Consider the following 13,120-nt stretch of genomic DNA (forward strand, 5'->3'; position numbering starts at 1 on the left):
TCACATCTCTTGAGAGTCTTCTTGTCTTTTTGTTGTCTGTCTTGTTTTTAATCTCTGTTGTATTGCATCCATTTGTGACTTTTTTATGGCTCTTTCATGCTATTGTGGTCCATTGATGGGATCAATCAGACACAATTCTACATTTGATTATTAGAAAATTATGATCGCTCATTAATTAAAAAAAATCATTTTGATTTTGCCATTGACTGCTGTGTCCAGGTTAATGTCCGAGCTGCATGGAAAGAAAAATGTTGATGCCAGATGTCGTGGGTGAATTAGAAAATCATTAGCATTACCGTGTGCTGTATGTCTGATACAGCCTGGATAGTTCATCACACAGGGATCACAAAAACACACACATTTGCCAACATGAGAGCTCCCACTCGATCTATGAAGCCTCTTTACGATTGGGAACAGATGCAGGAGTACCCATGTAGGCAATGGGTGAACAAACTTCAATGTCTACAATCAAACTCAGTAATTATACCAACAATAATATGAAATGGATCCATGCAACATTTGCTGCAAATTCTAGAACCAAAACTTTGTACAAACTTATTATTTAGTATATTAAAATCTCTGAGTTTTATTTGAGGTTTGCGAGTTACAAATGGGGAAAATGTTGAGTTATTATTATTATCATCATAAAGCTCAGGGTCAGAAGTCGTACTGCGTCCAGACGGTCAATGCTTGCATCTTGCGTCGTGACGCTTCCCACATCACAGGCACGTGTGTTCAAGCGTTCAGGGACCTGTAGCTTTAAGAGGAGGGGGCGTGTCGTCCTGCGGGGCTGGTCCTGCCATTTGAATATACAGTAGTTGAGCTGGGTCGGACTCCTTACGTCGGATGTTTTTCAGCCCCGTTCAGCCCAGGGAGCGACGGAACAGCCGCGGGACGTGCGCGGAGCTCTGCGGTCGTCGGTAATGTCCACGTCCCGGGCCCGTGTTTAAAGGTGTCGCTCCGCTCGGGGAAGGCGTTTGTTTTCTGCTGCGCGCGCACGCGGGGGAGCGGAGACTGCCGCCGCTTGCTCACAAACAAGAACATGGACTTGCACATACTGGACCACAGGCTGCGGGTCACCAGCATATCCAAGAGCGGGCTGGTGAATTTCACACACCCCCTCATCAAGCTGATCTTCCTCCGGAACAGGACACGGTAAGGGGGCTCCCGGTGAATCCTCCCCAGCGCCTCTTCCTCTCACAGCCATTGTGGGGTTTGTGCCCGAGCATGCCTCCTCCTGCATCTGTGAATGATGCACTGCAATTCATATGTAGTTACTCACCTTTTCTGTATGCTTGCACAATAAAAGCATCACTTTGATCTGGAGCGAGTTAATATCTGCTTTCCAGTCATATAAAACACAAACAATATTGTTTCAAGCATGCAGTCTGTTACATATTTGAGGTTGGTCTGAGGTCTGCCCCGACCTTTGACCTCTTTTGATGAACGCCAGACCCCATGTTGGCATTAGTGCCAGTTTTCAGTTAATCCCTGGATTTCCTCTCATTGTTATGTAATTGTTTATTCCTCTGGCTGTCCCACATAAGCAATGCCACAAGAAGAGCCTGGCATCTGTCTTCAAGCCACCAGGACAGGACAGAACGCCAGGCCTCTGCCACTGCTCTGAATTTGAGTTTACACATGATCATTTGCATTCTCGTATCCATTTCCGAATAGCTTTTACACCATGGTGTGCGACCACTTGGTTCGGGTCCTGTTTGAGTTGGCCAGCCTCTCTGTGTGGATGGATTTTTTTCATGGTACTCCCACTGTCCTAAAACTTAAATTTGAGACAAATATGGAAATCTAATTTACAATATAAATATTCACCGCCAAAGAAAATTGACAGCTGTGTCTTTATAGATTCTAGACATGTATGCGGCTGCACAATATTACTCCATATCTATATTCAGCACAATGTCATATATCACAAAAATTCAGTTTCTCCACAGAAAATAACAAATTCAACAAACTGCTCCTGTTCTGAAATGCATGATGCATGCATAATAAATTCATAATAAGAAAGAACAATTGAGGATGCCGGAGGAGAAACTATCACTAGCTGTATCAAGCAACCAGGACTTCAACCTATTCAACCACTATTCATGTAGGTTTTATGTGACCTTGACACGATCTGAAAGACTTTTAATACTTTGATGGAAGTGGTAATTTATTCTGAAATATTGTCAAAATTTCAGGGTTTCAAAAAAATTGTTTTGTTTACTCAGACATACAATCATTAGCCCTTCAAATGCAGTCGAACTACAGGAACATGTAAGAAAAGTAGCATAGCAGTAGCCAGTACGAAGACGTCTTTGCAATAACAGCATGGTTTAAGCCTTGTTTCCTTGACGATTTCAAGTAACGTTGGTAAAGTTCTGTTGCATTTTGATGGTGTCTTGCAGCTGTGGTCAAAGTCATTCAAACATACATTTTTGAAAGTGGCATCCAGAGTACAATATTTTTTTCAGTGCACCAATCTCCGCCTCCATAGAAACAGGGAAGGCACGACTTCTGTGAGATATGCAGTGCTCCACATGGACACTACATTCACAGGAAATAGTGTTTTTCCTCAACAGCAATAACACTGTCAGATTTCAGAGTATTTCTGGCGTTACTTGTGGTTCTATTGCAAAATCACAGCACCAAATCTGATTTCAAGTGCATACTGCTTACTAGTGTGTTTTCACAGTTTCCTGTATTTTTATTTATTTATTTATTTTTTGTTTATGATAGAAAGTTTATAACAAATCCTGTGACCTGTTTCTGGTCTAGGAAGAAATTCTGGATCCCCCATAAAAAAATACACAGGCCTCACTTCATTCTATTACCAGACTTGCCTGTTTTTTAATGTGTTGTTGTTCTCTTGCGGTATTGATGTGTTTTTCCTGTTCTTTTTCTGGAATGGGAGCTTTTTTTGTACCCACCCCCCCCCCCTTCAATTACACTATAGTTGATGTATAATAGGGAGTGGCGGAGAAGATTGAGTTCACAGCAACTCAAAACAATCGGTGGTAGGGAGGTGAAAAACAGTCCTGATTGCCCCGGATGGTTTTAAACCATCTCCCTCCTTCAGGCCTCTGCTATTCATGAGAAAACAGCTCCCCGCGTGAAGCGAGCCCAAAGCAGATCTGAGCCGAATTTTAAAGAGGTGAACACTGGTTGCAGTGCTTATCACATATTGTGCGATGGTCTTTTTCTTTAAGCACCCACTACAGATGGACGCTTGCTGCGTCAGAGGACAGAAGCCAAAATGTAGCAGTGCTTTTGCCAAAGAGATGATGAGAGATAAGCCCATGTACAGCACATGTGCCATCAGTTGCATTGCCAATTTTGTTTGGAGAAGACTTAGGCCCCATTTACACGTGTTCAAGTGAAAACAGAAAACTTTTGTTGCATTTTTGGCATGAAAACAGTGCTGGGAGTCATTGAAAAAAAAAAAAAAAAACATTGAAAATGCTGCTACTGCACATACACTAGGAGATGGACAATAACAACAATGGCAGCGTCCGGAGTGTCATGAGTCCTGGTCCATATTCTCCTGGAAGTTGGTAGTTTTTGTAGTTGAGAGTTACCCGGAATAGCATTCCAACTTGGTCCTCTGCCCACATGAATGTCCGTATGTTCGCCATTGTTAATGTTCACAATGCACTGTTCTCTGTGTGTGTTAGTTCATTGCAAAACAACTAACAATGCCAGCTTATGGCCCAACGCTGCATTTCCAGCATAGTTGATGCGTAAACGCAAAACTTTTGTGAAACAAGAATGCAAAACACTGCATTTTCGCTAGCAATGTGTGAACGGGGCCTAATATCAGTTAGCTTCAGTAAAAACACTCAAAAATGTTGATAATAGTGTCACTTCGTAGGTGTCCTTGAACTCGACTGTTGAGGGACTCTTAAAAGAGTGCTGCCTGTGAACGAAAAGGTTGAAGCCAGTTCTTTCATAGCATCATCCTGAAAGGGTGTAAACGTCTCTGTTTATTTAAGGCTGTTTGTTGAATTTACGTTGGACTTTGAACATGGCAGTGGATCGTGCTCGAAGCAATGGCTCATCTTTGATTAATTGCACTGCGCTTCATCTATTGTGAGAGAGGAGGGAAATGGGATCTCATCTGAAGGGCAGTAATGGTTCCTACTTCTTACTAAGATCAAGGAACTGAAAAAAATCCATAGTTTTCCCAGTTGAAAAATTTCTGAAAACCCAAGTTACCTCCAAAGCTATTAGCACTGTGAAAAAGTCTTCATTACTACTTTTTTTTGACAGGATTTCTGTGTATTTCTGGCTTCAACAGATTGCCTTTTATGTTTTGTAGTGACGGGCATCCATGCCTGCAGCTGCATCTTTTTTGAGATATTCCCATAGACTTGCTACAGTGGTAAAGTTCTTTGTTCCATTTATTGCACACTGTTGTGCACACTGTCATCTCTGTAATGAAGTAGCAATAATTTATTGAACAAGAAATTTTTGTACCAACTGAAACATAAAAGCATGAATCAAATTTTCTTCAGTCCAGTTAAAAAAAAAAATGAATTCCTACTTTTTATCTCCGCTTCTAAACATGGCCTGTGCTCCTCTGGCTCTGAACAGTTGTAATTGACCCATGTGAGGAAGGAAGCGGAAAGTTTCCATGATTATGGACTAAAAAAGGTCTCCACAAACAGACTGATGTGGACTGAAGAAGCTTCTCTTAGGACTGACACGTACTAAAAGTGGAGCCTTTCAGGTCTTCTTAGAACTGTCGGAAAAAAAAAAAATCCTATTGATGCTAAATTCCTGTTACTCAAGGGACTCAAGTTCCTAGAACTGTCTGGTCTGAAAACCCTCAGCTGGCACTAAAAGGTTTGATGACTGGACTTCGTGTGCTTCGATTGGAATCTGGCCTTGTGTTCAGTTGTTGCTGAAACTCATGGGTGTTGTACTAATCAAAGCTCAGCTTTGGGCCGATATACAGTACGTATCTCACCGCTTTGTGGCTGTAGCCCTGCAGGCACACACAGTCCTCCTTTCTTGTCCTGGGAGCCTAACAAGAGCCGATGTTGGAACAATGCCTCTGCTGAGCCAGAAACCCAGTTGGGAGTTTTTCACTTGTCTGCTCCAGTGGTCCGTCACGGTTGGGGCTCTCGCTCCATTTATTTACACAGGACTGTAGGACTTCCTAGCACCTCGTCCCCCCCCCCCCACACCCTGTCCAATACAGAAAAAAACAACAAGACAGGAGGCTTTGAAAAAAATCTATAGATTGTTTTTCACAAGTCTTGTAGCCGACAACTCACTTTTCCTCTTATGTTTGGACCAAGGCACTTCAAGGCTCATTCCTCTGTACTTTCAACCTCGCTTTTCTCAGCCTTATCATGTTTCCTCAGCTGGAGCATCAGTTGTAAACGTCTGAACAACACCAGCTCCTCGCTCCCCGACTGTTGCTACCGCCTGTTGTTTTCTGCCGCTGGATCAAAGTCCACAATCTTTGAATGCTCGGTCTTCATCTTTTCCGCTCGGTCGTTCCCCCGATACCTGTTGCTTCCTCGTCTTTTTTTTTTTAGTTACATCCCATCTCGTCCCCGTCATCACCCTTCAACAGAAGCAATTTGTTTCTCAGATCACACATTAACAATGGTGTGTGTGTGTGTATGTGTATGTGTATGTGTATGTGTGTGTGTGTGTGTGTGTGTGTTTTAAGATGACTCGGGATGATTTTTTTTTTTTTGTCCCTTTTCTGAGGCTGAAATCAACTTCATGTCAGGATTGGTCGGCCTGTGTTTGAACTTGTCTTTCTCTGTGCCAATATGCCTTCGAGGAAAGTCTTCAGAAATTATGCCACGCGTTTTTAAAGATTAAAATGTGCCTCTGAGTGGAACCAGTTCTTCAGTGCCTCACAGTGTGTTCCAAAAGCTGACAACACACTGAACACTGTGAGTCTGATGGAGCCTTCATTTCACTCTAAAGACAATGACTTTGAAGTTCCTTCTGCCATCTGAATCATCCCGTGTAAAGTCATCAGGACGTTACAGAGGCAGCATTGATCTCCAAGTGATCTCACTATAAAATCAAGCTGTGTTTGATTTTAGCCTGCCATGAGTTTTTTTAATTGAATACTCATGTCTGTAGTAACTTCAGTTCAACAAGTGGAAAGTACCAAGCCATACTGCATGTCACAAGAAGACTGAGCATCAGTCTGTGTTTACATGTGTGCTTACCAGGTGCTGTCATTTTATTTTCTGTTCACTGCTGATGCTTCCTTCACGTTCCTCGAGATTTACTTTCAGGTATAACATCACCAACCCCACTCTCTAAAAACTACAAAGCCTTATACACAGACGAACACACACACTCAGACTCTACCTGCAGGAAACTGAGCCGAGGAAGGTGAAGGGTCAGTAGGAAACGAGAGGAGGGGGAATTAAAACACAATGGACTAGCTTGCTGGTAGCTTGGGTTACCTCTCTCTCTCTCTCTCTCTCTCTCTGTCTCTCTCTCTCTCTCTCTCTCTCTCTCCCCCTCTGTCTTTCAGTGGCGTGATCATCCCAATTCGTGTCAGGGATTACTTTTTTCTGAGTCAGCAGTTTGACAGTCTCACCCTTAATATCTTTAAGCCGGCCAATGAGCGGAGGAGCAGGCCGGTCAGATGTTTTAAGGAAACAGGAATGTCTACCACATCCTTTTTAGGGACGCAAAGATAAAGCCAAGTCATCCGTGCAGAAACTGCTTTTATCCTCTTCTCTGCCCCAAACTGGAAGCTTTACTAACTTGGCTGCAAATATTGTGAAACATAAATGTTTTTATTAGATCCATTTAGCTGTGATACAGATGATGGATCCATTAATGGATACACAGTAATAGTGGATGAACCAACGCGTTAAAAAAAAACATTGGTGATGTTTTATTGAGCTCATCCTCATTAGGCCTTGGATGATCTTAACTGCCAAAACTATTATAATGTTCTCCGCCTTTAATTTGTGATTATAGTTAAGCTTTTATTCAGACATTCCCCAAACTTAATAAGCCAGAGTAGTTAGAATTTGATCTAAAAAGTTGGAAACCTTTGAGTTGGACAGATTACTGAGGGGCGATGTTGTCCCATCAGAGTTTCTGTTAACGCTCTTTTGGAGTACAGAGCGGCTGCGGGCCAGCTCTTGGGTTACATATAAATCTGTTCTCTCTGTATTCAGCCCCTCATCCAGTCTCTCTCTCCGGGGAGACAATTGTTTTGTGGAGCTGAGTGAATTTTCCTCAAAAGCTAAGGAAATGTGTGTTCGCTGTCTCGTTTTCTTTTCTCTCGACCTCAAAATCTCCTACAGCCCCTCTTCCCCCCCGCTCACTCCCCTGCTTATCCTTTATCAACGTTTCACAAAGAAAACAGTGAGTAGGACTGAATACCAGACAGACCAAGAAGCAGCCTTTGAAAGCAAATGTATTTCGTAAAGAATAAGGTATAATAAGTGTGTCGTTTCACAGTGAATGTTTAACCTCAGCAGGCTGTATTAGATGCACCGTCTTTTTAAATAGTCATTGATTATGTCTCTTTCCTTAGAACAAGCTTTAAAAAAGACCACAAAAAAATCACCTCGCTGAAATCTCATGAAAATTATGCAAACCTACCCATAAATTTGTAGGTTTATTATGAGCCTCAAGACTCAACATTCATCCTTACATTGCTGTTCAGTTGGTAAATTGACTATGAAATAGGAATATAAAATTTTCATGAATATGCCCTTTTTTTAAATGCATTCCAACGATACAACTTGATGAAATAGGTTGCTCACTGGGTTTTTAATATGTTTAGTCAGGCTGCACAATGTATTGTAAAATAACTGTTTTTACTCATAAGAGAAGCACAATTAATCAAGATCTGAATTTGCATAAATTCTCTGATTAACTAAATTTCAACTAGTTGTACTGAAAACACAACTTTTTGGAAATGCTGCAACTGCACACGGACACCGTGGTTGCGGTAAATCATTGGCATGACTCCATATTTTCCTGGGACTTGACACCTTTACAGTTGAGAGTGACCTGTAATAGCAATCCAACTTTGTCGTCAGGCCGTCCAGTTCTCCCTTCACATTGTTGATCTTTTGAGTGGTTTTTCATTCCAAAAACAACCAGCAGCGCCAACTTATGACCTGACGTGCTAACGACATCATTTTCAGTGCTCCAGTCATTTACAGACTTGTTGACGACTGCAGCAGTGTTCCAGTTCGCTTTGTTCCCCATCACTTGCCATAAACAAAGGCCCGATGCCGACATAATACCGAGCTTTGGACTAATTGAGTGACATCCAGTCCTGAAGCCTCTGAAAACTACAGAGAACCTCATTTACTTGATTCTTAGTAGAAGTTCTGAAAATCTGAACTGTCTTCAGTTGGTTGCGGATGAATAATGATCATCTCGCCCTCTTCCCGTTTCATTTTATATTTTCTCTAATTCCAACCTCACTCTTCTCATTCTTTTGTACTTTCAGATGTAAGTTCTTTAGCCTGACGGAAACACCAGAGAACTACACCGTCGTCCTCGATGAGGAAGGATTCAAAGGTAAAAACCCTTTTTTTCATTGAATAATATTTATGTGCCCACAATCCTGTTCGATTTATACTTGATATTATTAGTTATGCCCTGTCCGTTTGTCTTAGTATTTGTAATTACCTTTCATTTAGCATTTTGTTACAAGAGAAAATAACACCTCAAACTGAACCACATTGTTGAACAGTGTTTTTTCAACACTGTGGTGTGACTTCCTTCCTCCCCTGCTTCCCCTCACAAATATTACGCGGTTTCAGCAACTGTATCATGCAGTGAAAACAAGAAGAGCTAACACTATACCAAGGAAGTTCTCCTCATATCGACTGAAAGAGTGTGTGGATTTGACTCGCTCACTGTTTGATATGAGAGAAAATCCAGGTTCTGTGAAAGCTGAGAAGAGGTGCGACATTTATTCTCCTTCATGTCATTAGTATAAAACTTTACAGTCTGATATGGGGGTTATTGTTATACTTTCTTCATGAAAGCAAAAGGCACTTGTTCACTTGAGAAATTATAAATAACTTCACAGATTTATCATAAAATCAATATTGTCATCTAACATTGGTAAAGACAGGATATCAATAAATTATGTGGATTTTATTCACTGTACATTCAAGCTCTGCAGACCAAAGTATTTGGCCAATCAGACAGAGCCATAGGCCATCGGCCCAGTTGTGTGTAGTTGAATCACATGTTTAGTTAATATTGTGATGCACTAAACTTTTATGGGCTTAATTCTGTGGATTGTAAACAGATTCGTGTACTGCAATCCTCAAGATCTCCCCAGTCAGCTAATTAAGCTCATCCAGGCACTGACAGTTCAACATCGCAGAGACTTTCTCTGTAAATTTGGATGCATTGCAATTTGCAAAAGTGCTCATAACAATGATATTTCACTAAGCAGGGCTAAATATATTAAAACCAGTGGTCAGCACATGCAAATGTCATTGTTTAGTTGGGAAGATTAATTTCTTTTGTCTGACACTTTGAGGCTGAATCGTCACAAACTAAATGTTACAGTCTTGCACACTCCTCATCCTGCAACTTTTCTCTCAGTCCTTCTGCCCAGATGTCGATTTTAAAGGCATATGTTGCCTCAGGGGTGCTTCGTCACTCTGTCTCCTCTGCTCTCTTTCTGAGTGCCTATTTTAAGAGGTGAAAGCGGGTGTAGTGAAACCACAAGGGGCCGTCTGTGACAAATTACACCAACCAGAACAGCAGCTCTTTTGAAGGGGAATAAAGAAAGAGGAAAGGATGATTTCTACTGTGTGAGGTCGGGATTGTCTGGCAATGCTTTTAGTTAGCTGGATGATTATGAAACTACAACATACTTGGGTTTTATTCTGGTCTGTCAGGATGTGACGGCCGCATGTCCTTAGAATAGAACCCATTTAAACTTTGACCCTCTTTGCAACTCTTCAAGATCTTTTTGTTTGTGAAATGTGATGTGTGGCAAGTCACTTGAGTATGTTGCAGTGCTGTAGGTGCTGCTGGACTCTCCTGGGCATCATTTTCACCTGCAGTAAAAACAGGGTCATTCTATATCTTAACGGCAAAGACACAAAGCGTATAATGTTTGTTTTGCTTTCATGCTGTTAAAAGAATCGTATTGCAGGGCTGCGTTCCGCTTGGAATCACATCAAGTTGTATTTGTACCACAATCCTACAGTATTGAACCTAATGTTCAGCTTTTCCCCCCCTCTCCTCTGACATCTCCGCCCAGAGCTCCAGCCGTCGGAGCACCTCCAGGTGGAGAGCTCCATGTGGCTGCCGCTCAACGTGGTCTCCAACGGCAACGCCTCCAGCAGCTCGCAGGCCGTCGGCGTGACCAAGATCGCCAAGTCGGTCATCGCGCCGCTGGCGCAGCAGCACGTCTCCGTCTTCATGCTCTCCACTTACCAGACCGACTTCATCCTGGTGAGTCCCCTCTGCTTTTACCTGACCAGTCTAAAGAGGTTTTCGCTGAAACTTGGAGTGACTTGTTAAACTCCCTAAGTGCTCTGTAAGCTCCAGGCATGTGAAACTTTCACCTGCTGAGATCTGCCAGACAACACAAGTCACGGAGTGTGCGTTTTGTCTACTCGCCAAGTTTTCAGCGAAGGCATTAACTCCCAACAGAGCTGAGGGCACTAAACCGGCGAAAAAATAAACACCCCGGCAGACGGTTGTGTCAGCAACTGTATTAATGGTTGACATGCAGGCTGAAGTGTTTCCTCACTGAAACGAGACCAGCGGTGAGCACGTTCCACGCATGGACAGTTTGCAGTATTTCTCTTCTATAGGTAAGAGAGAAAGACCTGTCGGTGGTCATCAGCACACTGGAGGAGGAGTTCAACATTTACAAGGAGGAAGGAGGAGAGTCTGTCCCCGTGCACTCACAGGATGTTTCCAACGGTCTCCAGAAGAACGGCAAAGACGGTACGCATCTGTATCAAACTAGAGCAAGCACTGCACAGGCACACACTGTAGCTCAGTTAGTAGATCGATTCATCTGTCAAACCATGTTTTTTTTTTAGTATATTATAATACATTGTTGTTCGAGATTGTTGAGATCTATGAGTAATAAAGTGATCTGTTAAGTCTGTCATGCATGATTTTAATAACTTTAATAATTTTAATAACTGATTTTAATACCCTAAATACAGAATGAGCTGTGAATCGGAGCAGAGTTTGAGCATTTGGGACATAAGCAGGTCAAAAACAGAGCAGATCCCACCATGCCATTTCCAGTACTTGCTAACATCTTGATCATTGCAGTGGACTGGAAGCATCAGTTTGAATAAGTATTATGGGGTTTCGAGGCATAACCTGATAAAACCAGTGACTTTATGAAGCGTGTATGTATTGATCTACTGTTGGGAAGAAGAACTCGTAGCTGTGATAACAAAGACGGTACACAATGAAACAATATATGGGTCATGCTGCTGTACAAGAGTTTTTTAGTTTTAAAATGTGTGAGTGTTTTAGAATTTATGTCATTTTTAGAATGTGTGACTTTAGAGTAACAGGGGACATTTAAAAAGGGTCAAAATAGTGATTTGTTTTATATCACAATATATATCAATATCGACTGATGTTAAAAAACATATAATGGCGGAGCTTTTAGCCATACCACCCAGCCCTAATCACTGTCCAGTCCAGAACATGCTGTACAAGGAGGACTGCAAAATGCAGTCACTCGTTTACAATCACTGTATCTCTGAAATGCCCGTGCCTTTCAACATGATACGGCATGCGAGGCAACTTGGCTGTCAACTGCTTCACTGTTTTCATCAGAAAAGGCTGTGAAATCAGATCGAAATTTTGACCTCAAACCTGGGCAGAAATAGTTCTCAATCGCAATATGAATTGTGAAGGTGAATAGGTTGGTAAAACAGCTATCAGTAATGATGTTTTTTGTTTTTTTTTAATCATGAGAAAAAGAAAAGACGAGGCAAATTTATGTTGTACATAGTACCATGGGAATTCAATAGGCTTTACATCAATAGCAATGCAGCAAAATATATAAAAATGAGATTAAACAGCATGGAAAATAAATAAAATATAACAGTATGAAAAGTAAATTGAATGAGAGTGTTAAAAACTTCCATCCATAACGTATTGACTGTGGGCAGAAAATGGAGCACAAAGGGAGAACATGCAGACCCCAAACAGAAAGTCCCGAACCAGACTGGAGAACAGTTTTATCCCACATCTGCATTTTGGATGCTCTCGCGCTTCTTTAGTGGAGCGTGACTGTTGTTGTGTTTGCAGCCATCCACCCTACGGTTCACCCGGTGCTGATCCCCCTCAACCAGTTCTGCGTCATGTCTCTGGACCCGGACACGCTGCCGTCCATCGCCACCACCCTCATCGACGTCCTCTTCTATTCCAGCAGGTCACTTCCTTTTCGCCACACCCAGCTGCAGTTCTCCACTTCAGCACGAGATGGCAGCACACCATTCACAGTAGAATGCAGTTCATTCTTCAGGCTGTTGTTTTTCACTCATAAGTTATGGATAAAGGCTCATTCCTTATAAAACCTTGCATTTGTCTCTTGTTCTGTAGTCCTAAAGAGGACAGCCAGTCGTCTCCGAGCCAGGACTTGGACTGTATCAAGTTCTTCTCCTTCTCCCTCATCGATGGATACATCTCACTGGTGATGGACACCGAGGCTCAGAGGCAGTGAGTGGGCTCGTCTGACGCAGTGTTTGCATCAATAAAACACTTGGCCCACATGAGCAAATGACACTTTTGCTACATTATTTTCAGAGAGAGAAAGCATAAAATAATCCTCCACACACAAAATGTTTAATATTTACTAAAGTATCCACAATAAATATGTTTAACAGCAGACCCTTTTTATTTTCAGATTTTCATATAGTTTTTGCTTAAAGTGTGTGTTCTCCTGTTCTTCAGTGTGTACTTGGTCGCTTGGTATCACTTCATTTTATCTTTTTTTCTCAGGTTTCCTGCTGACCTCCTCTTCACCAGCTCCTCCGGGGAGTTGTGGAGGATGGTTCGTATCGGGGGACAACCTCTGGGCTTCGGTGAGGCCGCTTAGATTTTTTAAGATACCTTAAAAATGCAGCTTGTTCCAAACTGCCATCTGTTGTATCTT

General features: G+C 42.0%; 1 protein-coding gene across 2 annotated transcripts in view; it reads left to right on the forward strand.

Moving 5' to 3' along the window:
• The first annotated feature begins 813 nt into the window (after positions 1 to 813).
• castor1 (cytosolic arginine sensor for mTORC1 subunit 1) overlaps positions 814 to 13,120 on the forward strand; it is a 40,530-nt gene continuing 28,223 nt past the window's right edge. For both annotated transcript variants that reach the window (XR_003932521.1, XM_030103976.1), the window contains exons 1-7: positions 814 to 1,155; positions 8,462 to 8,532; positions 10,244 to 10,437; positions 10,803 to 10,938; positions 12,274 to 12,397; positions 12,568 to 12,684; positions 12,967 to 13,049. Coding sequence is in view for 1 of the 2 variants with exons in the window: in XM_030103976.1 (XP_029959836.1) it covers positions 1,043 to 1,155; positions 8,462 to 8,532; positions 10,244 to 10,437; positions 10,803 to 10,938; positions 12,274 to 12,397; positions 12,568 to 12,684; positions 12,967 to 13,049 (838 nt within the window). In the remaining variant the exon portion in view is untranslated. The remainder of the gene's footprint in view (positions 1,156 to 8,461; positions 8,533 to 10,243; positions 10,438 to 10,802; positions 10,939 to 12,273; positions 12,398 to 12,567; positions 12,685 to 12,966; positions 13,050 to 13,120) is intronic.

The sequence above is a fragment of the Salarias fasciatus genome, chromosome 12, assembly GCF_902148845.1.
Source record: "Salarias fasciatus chromosome 12, fSalaFa1.1, whole genome shotgun sequence".
Taxonomy (NCBI): domain Eukaryota; kingdom Metazoa; phylum Chordata; class Actinopteri; order Blenniiformes; family Blenniidae; genus Salarias; species Salarias fasciatus.